Source organism: Chrysoperla carnea, chromosome 2 (genome assembly GCF_905475395.1).
Source record: "Chrysoperla carnea chromosome 2, inChrCarn1.1, whole genome shotgun sequence".
In the NCBI taxonomy this organism is placed as follows: domain Eukaryota; kingdom Metazoa; phylum Arthropoda; class Insecta; order Neuroptera; family Chrysopidae; genus Chrysoperla; species Chrysoperla carnea.
In genome coordinates, this window is record NC_058338.1 from 50,060,376 (window position 1) to 50,075,414 (window position 15,039).

The following is a 15,039-nucleotide window of genomic DNA, read 5'->3' on the forward strand; positions in this document are numbered from 1 at the left end:
TATTTGTATTTGAAATTTCAAATACCTTTTCTCTCAAATTTTTTGCTTAAAACAGTAAAACTAACTATTCAATAATAAAATAATAATATAAAAAACTTATTAAAATCAATTCATTAACCCAATTTTAATTTTATTTACATTCTTATTTCTATTTACAGACTTTAAACCAGAAAAGCCATCCATAAATTACATCGCACCAATTTAATGACTTTTAATATTAGTTAATATTTTTGTGAATTTGAAAATTCTGATCAAAATGCGAAAAAATGTTTTAATTTTATTTAAATTCTTATTTCTATTTAAAAATTTTTTTTAATTTTTATGAAGGCTATTTTTTAAATATTACCATTTACAGACTTTAAACCAGAGGAGCCATCCATAAATTACGTCACACCAATTTAACGACTTTTAATATTAGTTAATTTTATGTGAATTTGAAAATTCTTAAATCAAAATGCGAAAAAATGCATTAAAATAAGTCGTAAAATGAGTGCTTTTTAAGGAAATAAGAATGAAACTTATTTAAAATTGCATTTTCCATCCTATTGTGAAATTAGAACTACAAGTTATAATTTTTATTCTCTTTATTATATTGATACTTATGGATTTCTTTTAGAATGACGACAAAAAATTAATTTAAAATTATATTTTCGAAAAACGGATATAACATTTAATTAAAATTCATGATAAAGTTCTAAATATGATGTAACTTATCTTATTATTTTTCTCGTGATTAGAGAATTGTCTTACATAAAATACCTAATATCGTAATATCGTTTATAGTTTACTATCCAAACAGATACATCACACTATATGTAAAATATATATAGCTATAGATATAAATATCAAAAATCTTGAGACGCGGAAATTTATTTTTCTTTATCCATTTCCTCTGAAATACCACAATGAATGTGGAAGTATATGTACATCGAAATCCGTTCGATTTTATAAAATTTTACGTTTATTTTTAACTAAGTTTGTAAAGTATTAAATATTTATAGTGGTAACATTTTAATGAAAAAATTTGTATAAGAGATGTAATAAAAAATTATTTGAAATTTAATTTACCAAATTTCCCAAATCTCGCATATTTTGGTTTTTTGGGGTAATAATATGATTGTAACTCAATCTAAAACCAAACTCTCTATTATCCATTTCGTAATATGTTATATTATTCTTCCAACAACCATTCGTCGGCACGATAATTTTCTAAATTGGTAAATGTAACATCAATCCGATAATGATTATGATTTATTTTTTAAACCAAATTTATCGGAGGTTTTTTAAATTTGGCAAATTTCACTTGTTTAATCATTATGAATAGACGAAAAATAATTTATAGGTAGATACTAATTGACATTTTAAAAGAAATTTTCCAAAAGATTTAATTTTTTACGTCTATTGGTCACTTTAAATTATTTAAATTATTTATTTTATAGATTTATTAATTATTGAAATTGAAATTTAGTTTCAAAGTTCATGTATACAGATTATAATTTGATAACATTGTTGTATTCTTTTATTCAAATATAAATATCCTTTCAATATATGAATAAAAGTAATGATTTCTCCATTCAATATGCAACTAAATGCTTAAAAAATGATTTAGTATTCATTAATTCATTTTTATTTCTGTTCTACACAACGACAATTCGTATTTTTTATATAATTGAATCCCATTTTCGATTTGTCGAAGGAACTTATAATAAAATTTTAAGGGCCGTGCCGGTGAAAGGTTTTCATTTTCATGTAGCCATAATATTTTGAATTAGCTCACCTCGGGTTTGTGGTTTATTTGGATACACTAGACTGTCCATTCAATTCTTCAATGATAAGAAAAGCAATAATGTGCAGCAAGGGGGGGGGGGCTCTTTGAACCAAAACTTTAATTATATTTGTGTTACCCATGAAAAGTTTTGAATTCACAAAACTTTAATTTAATGGTTAAATTCAATGTCTTTTTAAGAGTGCAGTCCGTGGCCATCAAATCACGAGACACACATAGTGCGTAGGTACTATTAAAGCCATATCTATTACTCCTCTACATTATTTGAACGAAAAAAATATCATAAATTTAAAGTTTATTAGGCAAACATATTAGTTTTTACAGATGCTCTCCAAATACTCTAGACATATAAGTACTATTTTTGATATATGTTCTCGTAATATTAATTTAATAACTTTTGATGTTTTACACCATTTTTCTACAAAATTTGTTATTTGTTGTTTTTAGCCACGGATACATGGTAGCCACAGGTTACGGTGTAACTACGGGAGCGGAATTCCACACGGGTCGAGCGGAATGAAATGTCCAGTAACAAATAGTTACTGGACATTTTATATTTATCTTCCAAAGTCTATCCAACCAAAGCCCCAACAAAAAAAAAAACTCCAGAAAATAGTTTTTCGAAAATATTTTCTAGAATTTTTTGTACATTCAATCAAATAAGGAAAAACCATCTTGTAAACCTTTAGAGATAGAACAAAACTTTAAATGCAAAAGTTATTTCTTCTAAAAACAGAATTTTACCGTGTGGTCGTCTCTAAATTACTAAATTTCGAAACTATTTTCTGGAATATTTTTTGTTTTTCTATAGAATGTTTCACATCGGCACTAGTTGAAGTTACCTTGAAAATATTCAACACATTTTTTGGAGAAAATGGACACCAAAGTTATTTCATAAGTTGCACGCACCCTCACGGGTAAACAGTGATGTTTACGAAAGAATGATTCAAATAAAAGTTTTTAATTTTTTAAAGAATACCTTTCGCATTTAAACATTTGTTCTATCTCTAATATAACGGTTTACAAAATGGATACTTTTTTATTTGATTGAATAAGCAAAAAAATTCCATTTTAAAACTGGCATATCTCGGTCAATTTTGAAGCTAGAAAATCGAAAAAAAAAGAAAAAAAAAAGTGCACAAATACTTCAGCTAGATCTTTTATTTCAATTTTGTTATTTATTTAATGAATAGTTTGTTTCTTAATTTGTAAAACTGATTAAAACCCCCCAACTACCCCCAAAAAAATGGGGTTTAGGTGCGCCCCTGAGAGGTCGACTTTTTTTAACGAAGTTTTTACAACCTTATAAACAAATATGGAAAATTTCAAAGATGCATTAATTTTTTTCTATTTAGATATTTAGTTGAATTGTATTTGAATCAAAGCATATTCAATAAATCTATCATACATATAATTGCTTCGATATAATACTACGGGTTATATAGAAGCTAGTTACTCTTGTCCATAATGCACTAAATTACAGGAGCTATTTTTTATTTATTATTTAAATAAGTGAAGTATGCTTACAAAAATAAGCTCTTTACCATTTTTGTTCAAAAGTGCACAGTTAGGAAGATATAGCCTAAAACGGTTTTCTTTAAAATGGAAGCACTTCACTCGCATATTTTTGTAAGGATTTTGTGAATTTTCATTCAGTACGTGATCCTGAACCTATTTAAATAATAAAATAACTCCTGTAATTTAATGCAGAAAAAAATTGTCTGTAGTCTGAAGTATAAATTCGTGACAGATAAATGAGCATTTCTTCACACTAAATAAAACTTTCATTTATTATTTGTTACTAAATTTGTTTTTGTATGTTTTTGCATCAGATTCATAGTAATAGTACATTTGTGAATGAGGGTAGGTACATACACAAATCGAACAAAGTGATGAAAAGTTTTAATACATTGCAAATAATACGTTCAATTCAAATTGAATTTACATGTAGATACAAATATATGTAGATACGTACACAGGAACACAGGTACATTGTATTTCTATGGTAGTACGCTAGATAATATCTATCTATCTACCCTTCAATGATGTTAAACGAAATGGAAATAGAATTTTCTATCTCATTTTAACATAACATTATTTTTCATATTCAGATCAGGTAAACAAACCTTGATGGATTGGACCGTTTGACCGAGAAGCCAGAACAACTTGCAGTTAAGGATGTATGAGGATGACAACAATTATTGAATCTATGCTCAAAATTTGTTTATAGGTAGATTTTTACTCAAAGAATATGTAGTTAAAATTTCAGCTTAGGTATCCATGCAAATTTTTAAGAAAAATAACATTGAAAATCGCTATAAAATAATTGCTCTTATGGTCGGTCGAGTTATTATAATAATAATGGGGGTTTAACCTCCGTTTTTGCGACGCATGTCTAATCACATAGGCCACCCACATCATTATTTGTTAATCTTTATTTATTAAATTACAAACATATTTACAATTACATTTTTGATGTGGGTGGAGTCGGTTACTTCGTTCTTATCCGAGCGATGACAATGTGATCAATTCTGCACTCCCTTTAATTATAAATTGCTCACACTGCCGCTGCCTGGATTCGAACCCGCAACCTAAGTCTAAATAGTCAATCGGTCGAGTTTTTAATTTTTTTAAATATTTTATAATTATTTATTATTTTGGAAACTTATACGTGTGGACTTCAAGGGTCTCCAACCCTACCTACAGCTTATTAAATTTTGCATCAACTCTTATTTTTAACCCCCGAACTAAAAAAAGGGGTGTTATAAGTTTGACCGCTATGTGTGTGTGTGTCTCTGTAGCATCGTAGTGCCTAAACGGATTAACCGATTTTAAATTTTTTGGTTTCGTTTGAAAGGTAATTTAACAGGGAGTGTTCTAAGCTTTAAGTCCAAGTTTAGGGTTCCGTACCCAAAAAACTAAAAAATTGACGACGATCTTCAAAATGCTTTAAGGAAAACCGTAATTTAATAGAGAGAGTGTTATTATATATGTTTCAAGTGCGATTTTAGGGCTCCGTACCCGTAAAATTTGTCGGGGGTTTTTTAAATTTTGTAAATTTCGCTTGATCAATGTATTATTTCAATTTTCTAGGTAAAAACAATATATTTTTATCAGAAAGTTAATAAATGTATATCTATATCTTTCTATCTTTCGTAGGGTGTATGGGATGAAAAACAGATGAAAAATTCCCCTGTTGCGTTTATTGGAACGATATTCAAAATATATATGTATCAATAAAATATCCGTTTTATTTATGTTTTTTATGATTTTTCACACAGATTTAAAGTTTTCGAATATTGGAAAGTATTCTTGATAAGAAAAATTGTAATTTCTACTTTTTTTAGAGTTTCTATGATTTTCAAGCACTGTTGCGCGCAGTCATTTAAGCATTTCACTTACAATGAGAGCAAACACTAAAGAGAGAATATATCGGTTATTCTAATAATTTACAAAAAATAGATATCTTTAGAAACCAAATTTGAAAAATTTAAATTGGCGAAGCATGTTTAATATGAAAAAACGTGAATCTGGAGCACAGTAACTAATTTGTCACTAAAAAAAGAATCATCGAAATTGGTTGGCGTGATATTGACTTATTCGTCCATTTGTCGCGCGCATACTTGCAAATGCAAATTTAAGACTTATATAGTTTTCTCTTGGATGCCATTGTCAGAACTGGACCAAATTAAAATGGGGTCACAGTTTTTCCAGTCAAGCCTTAGGTAAGTATATTGAGGAATTGTCATGATTTTAACGTTTGTGTCATTTCTTAAAGTCCTGCTGATAGAACTTGGATCACCCTGTATACATAATAATTTATAAACTTTTTTTATAGTTCAAATATGGATACCGAAACGTATGCTTTTTGTCCATTAACTCTGTTACTTGTTATCTTCACTTGTTTTACAAGGTCATTTCCCTCAAAAAATATAGAAACATACCCTTTTAATTGTATCCTCAAAATGTGTTCGAACATTTTTAATTGTTTCATTTAATTCATCACTAAAATCACTTAATCCTAAAAACATTTTCTCAGCTCCAAAATAAATTAATTAACACTAAAGACCATAAAACAGAAAATAAATAAATCACAGAACACTTCACTTTGGATAATGAACACAAAATTTTTTCACTGGTCATTAAATCACAAGAACAATTTTTATTTAATAACTTTTACTTTAATAAACACACATTTTTTTATTATTATTATTAAATTATCATATTTATGAACATTGTAAATATTTGATATTTTTGAGATATATTTTTATGATTTTGATAAATTTATGAATGCGTGTCAATTTTATAACAATTATTAAGACTGTTGTATTATTTTAACAAATAATTTATATTTGTTAATATGATAAACAAAATAGACAAAGATGAAATACATAGTTAAATATATGTAGTATAGGCGACCACGTCGCTCGTGGTAGTGGTTTTAATTTTTATTTCAAGGTATTTTAAATACCAGTGTCGTACAAGATAAATTTTATATTGCTTATATACATAATATATGATGGTATCTTTATAATCGTGTAATTTACACCAATTGTTTCGTTGGTAAGAGGTTTTTCAACTCTCCCGTCAACCGTTCGATAATCTTTAGGCGCGTGATGCTCTTCCCTAACGCGTTCTGCATATTACGCCTATAAATTTGTAAATCATAACCTCTACATTATTTTACATACATTTATTTTTTAATGCTCTATTTAAAAATAGTTTGATTAGGGGATTATTGAATGAAGTTTGAGAGTGAAATTATTAGAGCAATGAAATATTTAAATTCATTTTGACTAATTTCACTATATTCTTACCACAAGTTTTTTTAATTTGCTGAGTACGACTTGCATTAAACTAACGAAAGTATACGATCAGTACCGAAAATTTCCGAGAAGTTAATATTTTTTACTAAAACATTTACTCTCGTGATAAGAGAAATTCTAACAATTTCTGAAGGACTTAAAATTTTTTTTTAGCAACTGTAGATAGATTGAAATAATCTGAAAAATTCATTAAAAAATCAATTCAAAAAAAGATAAAATTATATGAAGATAGAAAAAGTTTCAACAACATAAACCATTTGAAAAATAAATGCTATTTATGTTTTAAAACGAGCGTGAACAAAATGCTCACAACGCGAGTGCTGACGGGCTAAGAACAATTTAATTCGTATCAAAGAAATAATATCATACTATATGCTTTATAGAGATTACGGTACTGTAAGTCAAACAAACAAGGGTCGATTTTTGTAATGATTGGAAAAACCCAATTCATTGCATATTAAATTTTTTTAAACTATTGTAATTGCATAACAGATTGCACAACTGCATCACCCAAATTAATATATCAGTCAAAATTTGATCCCAAAACATTTTGATCAACAAAAAAATTTCTCCCCAAGAAAGGAAAGAAGCAAAACAGAAATATAAGTTGGAGTGTACTAATTTTTAATGCTCATTGTCTTAAAATTAACCTTTAAGTAAAAAAAAACTTTTTACCGATAAATATTCTTTTTGAATCACCTGTTGTAGTAGATGATTATAAATATATTTTTGTGTAAAAAGTATTATTTCTTAAAATTTTTGTATTTAATTTAAAATTAATACAATATATACATTTTTTAATTAGTATTAATTTTTTTGGCATTGAGAAATACAAATAAAACCATATACTCCAACCTATTGTAACTGGCGAATGTGAAAACCTCCGCTACTGTATCACGTTGATAGCACCAATACACTTTTACTTTACGGTATGCTGCAAATAATTCTTTAATGTTTTGTTTTAATTATAGTTTACATACTATAAACTCGATTCGTTGACTATCAGTGCGTAGTTACCGTCCATGATATCTTTTCAGTAGACCTATTAATAGTTCGTTTAGGAACTGAAAAAGTTTTAGTAATGGAAATATTTTAAGATCTGAAGCTCCAAAACTTTGCTAAAACATGTTTTATTTAAGATGATCGTCACTAATATGGAGCATGGTATTTGTGGGGGTCATTGAATTTATCGTTTAATAACGTTGATCGTCTGAAGTTTTGTGTGTCGCATATACGTAACTAAATTAATAAGATAATAATGTATACTTTACTTTCTTGTTTTCGATGCAGACTATCTATCATTGCTTAGAATAATAGTTTTATATAATCTTTTTATCACGCTTTTATTACCTTGATATGTGCTATGTTTCTATGTATCTATGTAACGGAATTTTTTAACGTGATTTTCTTACACTTCAAAACATCGGATTGAATTGACTTCAAAATTAACGATTAACTTGAAAATCTTTGATGGTGGAAGTGCAGATAACATCCATAAAATTAATATATAAAAAACGTAAAAGCACGTTTTCGCAACTGACTTAATTAAAAATTAGAAAATATATAATAGTTTAAAAAACACAATTTTGAAACTAGATGAACTAAAAAGTAAAAAATAATTGCTATAAGTTCAAAAAAATTTAGTGAAGATAAAAATCATTTTATCGTAAAAATATGTGGGGTGTTAAATTTTAATTATTGAAAATATTTTATTGGCAGATATTGTTAAAAGTAGGCAACCCTAGTTGCTGATTTGGTTAAAGTGTAACCAATTTCGCTCGCAGCAAGCCTAGGGTAGCGGGCTCGATTTCCGACGTCACAACAAACATTTATTTAATTATTGAATATACATGAAGGAGAAGCACTCAACCTTCATATAATTGAGAAGCAGATAAATGAAATTATCAGGGAATAAGGTGGTGAAATATAAATGGTATCACATTGGGCTCTATGGCCTAAGTGTGTGTACATTTCAGTTCAACTATAAAATCGTGTTTTTTTAAGTTTCTATAACTATTCTTTATTCAAAAGCCGTTTCGTATTTCATATTATATTTTTGTCTATTTTTATCCAATGAATAAAATAGAAATTTAAAACAAGGTTGTTATTTCTGAAAGTGGTAGAGATAGTTTATTCGCGGGTATATTTAAATGAATTAAAATCACTTTGAATTTAATTTTAATTTTTAATGAATTGAAAAACACTTTGGCCATAATTAAAATATGCCGTAATTATTTGTAGATAGTGTTATCAATGTTTACAAATATAGCTAAATAACAACAATTTTTAGATGTCTTAAGTAACACAACTTGTTACCTATATAGCATATTTTTAAAATCACCTTGTAATTGAACAAGTACAATTTGTAACAAACTAATGAACCAATAAAAATAATTCTTTCTAACAGTACTTAGTGATAATGTTGTTATTTATAATTCTTTCACGTTTTTATTTTACTTCCATGTGTAGGTATATTACAAATTAAAAATAATGTTCCGAATATCAACGGAAGTATCTAATTCAATTTTTTAATTTTTGTGTTGGAAGTGATCATTTTCAGAGTTTAAGTAAGCTAGAATTTTCCCCGTAAATGATCTTTTGAGAAATCGAAAATCAAGTCTTTCATCCCTTGACATTATTAAACTTAAATTTTAACTTGGCTATAGGTAGACCAAAAACTAAAAGCTACATGACAAGTTCAACTTTGTACACCCTATAGTTTCGGACGAAAGTTTTGCAACTTTTATGCGCAAGCCGTACGGTACGCTCTAAAACAATTTTTTTTTAATACCATGTATATATGAAATATACATAGAATATTAAGTATGGTCCCAAGTTTGTAATGCTTAAAAATATTGATGCTCCGAAAAAAATTTTGGTATAGGTGTTCATAGAATCATCTAAATAGTCCATTTTCGGTTGCCCGTCCGTCCGTCTGTGAACACGATAACTCAAAAACGAAAAAAGATATCAAACTGAAATTTTTTTTTTGTTTTACATCGCACTCAGGACGTAAAAAGTGAGGTCGTAAATGAGTAAGATAGGTCAATTGGGTCTTGGGACATAGGAACCATCTTGTAAAACGTTAGAGATAGAAGAAAAATTTAAATGTAAAAATGTTCCTTATAAAAAATGAGGATGTTTGAAAAGATGTTTATCTTTTGTTTGAAACTTTTTTTTGTAAACATCACTGTTTACTCACGAGGGCACATATTAGATGAAAATTTTATAGTATGTATTAATATGGAATTATCAGTTATGCATGTGTGACATGTATAGGTATATGTGTAATGTGATAGCGTAATCAATACTGTCTATACATGGTATTTCAACAATTAACTCAGTCAATTGTTTATTTTCACTTGTTTTTTTGCTGAAATTGAAACCCAAATTTCGGTAACATACTACCTGGAACAAAATCAAAGATAAAGTACCTGCACTACTTTTTCTCAATTATAGTTTTGATTTCTTCGGTTACCGCGAAGATGTGAAAAGTTTGTTTAGACTGCCACTTGAATTTTAATAATATTATTTACTTAGTTATAATTTAATTAGGCATGATATTGCCTATAAAAAGATAATAAATGCAACAGTCATTCAAGAGATATTCTAAATATGATAAAAAGATATTTAAGAGATATTCTAAAATATGATAACGCGTGGTAAGATTAAGATGTATTACACAGATTCTGGCTGAATACAAAATTAGTAAGATTTTTAGTAGGGGAAATAGAGAAAGTAGATAGAAATAAAGTGTGTATATTTATATACAGACAGTATAACAGTGATTAAATTATGAGGTCAAGTCTATTTCTTTTTCTTTTTTTTATAGAATGTTTATTTTATGAAATGAATGTGAAGATATGATACGAAATACAGTTTAAAATATTCATTTGTGTTTCAATAACGTTGATTTATTTCTTGACTTAAAAATACCTACGAAAAAATTCGAAAATATGAACGGTAAAATTGCTAAAAGAGTAATAGGGCTGTAGTTTTAATACAGGCAATCATTTAATGCCTTCTAATTTCCTTCATAAGTTTTAATATAGAATATGTTATTCACTTGCTTCAAAATAATCGAGGATTTTAATCCGGAATACAGACCAAATTTATAAAAAAAAGTTACTAAACTACGATAATTCAATAATTAAAGTACAAATATGACTTATTCAATGTAATCATAGAGACAAAAATCATTTCAAAAGTATGCAAAATAGGCGTTATAAGTAATATTTGTAAGAACACCGGTCAGAAATCGAATACACATTATCGTGGAATCACTTACTTATCCATATTCAAGAAAATGATAGACAGATAGGCTATAAGCGTGAGCTGAACAAAATAACATCATAACTGTATGTGAAGCGAGATTTAGAGAAGTACTCTACAGCACCTTAGATACCGTAATGTACTTTACTCTACTTTAGCTAAGAAAGGAAGAAAGCAGGAAAAGTTTTGGATTCGATTGGTAGAGATATACTTTGCGGAAAAACTATAGAAGTTGGGGATTTCGGATAACATATTGAAAATAATTAAATTGATCTACAAAGTTTACAGACTTTGCATAAAGATAGATGCAAACAGAAGGTTTGAGATAAGAATGCTATTTTCTACACTACTTTTGGCGCTTATAGAAGTTATCGTACTTATAGAAGGCATTAAACTAACTCCAAGAATATTGTCAGTAAAATATTGTGAAAAAATCGAAAGTTCCAATTTATACAGTTGTTCATTTCAAAAGTACCCACCCTTAAAAACTCTTGACCTGATGAGATTCTTGTTTTGAATGAAAATATGTCGATTTAGATATCAAGGAGGAAATTCAAAAATGATTCCAAGAGGATTTTATCTTTCATCCCTTAATACCTAGCTACCACAATTTTCAAGTTTTAAATAGCACCCCTACTTTGTGAAGGATCGTTTGAAAGGGCACAAAATTCTCTATTCATCCATGATAAAAATGAAATAGATCGATTGGATCTTGAGATAGACGACACAGAAGATGGAAGGTATTCACTCTTCATAACTCTTGACCTGATGTGATTATTTAGATATCGACGGGAAAAGATAGAGTTTTAGGTTTAATCGCTTCTCCCTACTTAAGCCTTACCTACTTGTAAATTTAAAATGGCACTGCCTACCTTGTGATACCTCATTTGAAAGGGGATAAAATTCTCTATTCAACCATGATGAAAAACTCTCTGTCTGAAAAATAATTGCAATTACCCTACTTGTAACAGCGCTGAAAAATATTCGATTTACAAAAAATATTATTCAAGAAGAAAGTTATTATTTTAAATTCGATTAACAAAAACTATAATTAAATTTGGTATTATTTGAATTATTTTAAATATAAATAACCAGCCTTGAAATTTAAAATTAAATTAAATTAAATTATTTATATTTGAATAAATATTAGAACCATTTCAATTATTAATGGACAATGCATTAATTAAATAATAACAAAAATATTTGCTTTTCTATTAAATATACTTACCATACATTTTACACTTAAATTAATTAATTAGCATTATAATTATTATTACTGATTAAATGTTTGATCTAAATTATTAATTTATTGATTGCTTGTTTATATTTTATCCCCTTTTAGGCGGTATTTTAGTTAGCACAATACGTTAGCTATTTTCACTCTGAAAATAATAGGGAATATTCATGTTTTTGTTTTTGTTTTTTTTTTTTAATGCATTGTTTACACCGTTATAACAAAATTAAAAATACTCTATTTAAGTGTAAAAAAATTTTTAAAATACATTATAATTTTGAGATATTTAAACGCTGTCTTTTGGCGCTCTCTGTTGATGACGCATAAGTACCTGATCTGTCAATTGGTGACAGTTCAATGTATAATTTACACTTTTAAAATATGAATTAACAAACCAAAATTTACACTCGTTATCATAAAGTTTTCTAATAAAAAGCCGTAGAATAATAGAAATCAATGTCATACCATACAAAATTTAAGTAATTAATATCATACAGTATGTCAACAAATTTGACAAGCCAGTACTATGATGTCACGTCCGTTTAAAAATTTCAATTTCCCGTTTTAGAAATTTTGAATTTTTCTCACTGAATTTGTACTTTTAATTAATTTTAAGTAATTAAAAAGTAATTAATTACTATAATAAAAGTTTATTTGAAATGTCTAGGCAATAAAGTTACGGAAAAAAATATTTGAACAAAATTTAAATTTCATGAAAATTCCCTATCATAGCATTGGCAAATAATCTTGGATCTGCTCTCTACTTTAATCAAAGGTTTAAAAACAATTTTTTTTTTTAATTTCAACTTTTGAAGTTGAAAATATATAACAGGAACAATTACTTAAATCATTTCTATTTTAGCAGAAATTGTCAAATAAAAAGAAGATGATATTCATATAATCACGATTCTATTAAATTTTACACGAAAAATTAAAAATTTTAAGTCTAACAATTTTTCATGAAAAACGAAACGTTTGGAAAACGAAAGTTTTTGATCTTAATAATCAAAATTTCAAAAATAATGATAAAAACTGAGCAGATAATGTTTCTATCTTGGTAGAACTAGTTCTACCAAGGTTTCTATAGATTTTTTCTAAACAATTTAAAACATAAAAAGAAATTTTCCATCACTGATTGATCTTTGTGAACAGCAATAAACGTACTCCTTTCGAGGTTCAACCGCTCTCTTTTAAAGTTTTCGCCATATTTGCAGGTTAATAAGGCAGATTTCTCAAAAGGGATTTTTGCACTTTTGCACAAGTGTTAACAAAAATTTGTTACCTCTATAATGCCGCAAATTTTTTAAAGAAGACCAAAAATCATCCTTTTATTGCTGTACGATCATTAGTTCTTTTAATATCGATGATTAAAAAGAAAAATTGATTTCCATGCAAAACTATTTTTATCCCATAAACAATTTTAAAAATGAAAAATTTTTTTCGTTTCTTCGCACAATTTTCTTTTCATTTCGAGAACACCACGCCTTATGCCTAAAATAATTTAAAATTCTCTACATTGTACCAAAAATTGTTTGTGCAATTTGATTTGCTTTCACATTTGGTCAATAATTAAAATATAAGCAATATTTAAAATAAATTAAAATGATTATTATATATAACTGAGTATATTCCTAACTCAGACACTTCAACAACAACCTTCGATAGCTCAGTTGGTAGAGCGGTGGACTGTAGAGGTACAAATCATATTGATATCCATAGGTCGCTGGTTCAAATCCGGCTCGAAGGAACCTTTTTATAATTTTGAATTCAGTTTAAAAAAGATTAATTTTTTTAGCTTAAATTGTAATTTTTTTTACATTTTTTGAAACTTTAGAACTCTTAGATTAATTATTTTTTCAGAATTTTTGTAGTACTTTAAATTTAAACCTGCACATAATTTGTAATTAGAATGTAAATTTTTAAATTGTATTCAATTTCACAGGCCAATTGATACCTGAGTGACTGATACATAGGGCCCCCAAAAATTGATCGGGATACTGATATTGATGCCACTCACATCTGTCCCGATTTTTGCTACTCGAATTGGATATTGACGTCATTTATACTCTTTATGAAACATACGAAAGTGAAATGAAACTGATAAATGGTGTAAGAACTATTCGAACATCTATAAGTATCTCAAATTCTTGACCCTTGTTCGAATTCGCTTTAAAGTAAGTTCAATAAATAACCCATTTGTGCTTTATCAAGCACTTTAACTTTTGTTTTGACATATTTTTTTTTTTACATAAAAAAAGGATGAATCATATAGGTTATCCTTTTCAATAGGATATTTCTATATCAAGAAAATCTAGAGAGTGTGATAAAAAACTATCTAAAATATTTAGACAATCTTGTAGTTTATAATAATCTTAATATATATATTTCTTGTGTTCGTGTGTATGTGACTGAACTCCTCCTAGACGGCTGGACCGATTTTGATGAAATTTTTTGTGTGAGTTCAAGGGGATTCGAGGATGGTTTAGATTTACAATTTGGTCCAGTACAACTGTTTTTGAGGGCTCCGTACCAAAAAAATGAAATTTCATTAAATGGTGGGAGCGCATATAAATCATATCACATTATGTATACTATGTGTACTATGTATTTTTAATAGTATTAAGGTATTGTCAATAGGCATTTATTAGAGCCATATGCGAGCGCAGCGAGCTCTACTATCAAAGGTCAGGCCAAAGGTCGAAGGTCAGGCCACTCCAATAAATAGGAGTTAAATTGGGGTTTAGCGGGATGGGTTTAGCGGACAGGCTAAACGTAGTATAGGTATTCATGAATTGGAGTTACGTTTTTACGGGACAACGTCCGTTGGGGCCGCTAGTACCATATAAATTTAAGGTTGTCGATGATATAAAAACAAAATTTTAATTTAATTATGAGTTCATCGAAGATCCATCATTTGATGA

General features: G+C 27.8%; 1 protein-coding gene and 1 non-coding gene across 2 annotated transcripts in view; one reads left to right on the forward strand and one right to left on the reverse strand.

Moving 5' to 3' along the window:
- LOC123292746 overlaps positions 1-5,880 on the reverse strand; it is an 87,330-nt gene extending 81,450 nt beyond the window's left edge. Inside the window, exon 1 of the mRNA XM_044873459.1 lies at positions 5,731-5,880. Coding sequence (XP_044729394.1) covers positions 5,731-5,817 — 87 coding nt within the window. The 5' untranslated portion in view covers positions 5,818-5,880. The remainder of the gene's footprint in view (positions 1-5,730) is intronic.
- A 7,893-nt stretch (positions 5,881-13,773) lies between these two features.
- On the forward strand, positions 13,774-13,865 carry Trnay-gua. The gene is given in 2 exon segments: positions 13,774-13,810; positions 13,830-13,865. It is a non-coding gene; the product is annotated as a tRNA-Tyr (tRNA).
- The last annotated feature ends 1,174 nt before the right edge of the window (positions 13,866-15,039 follow it).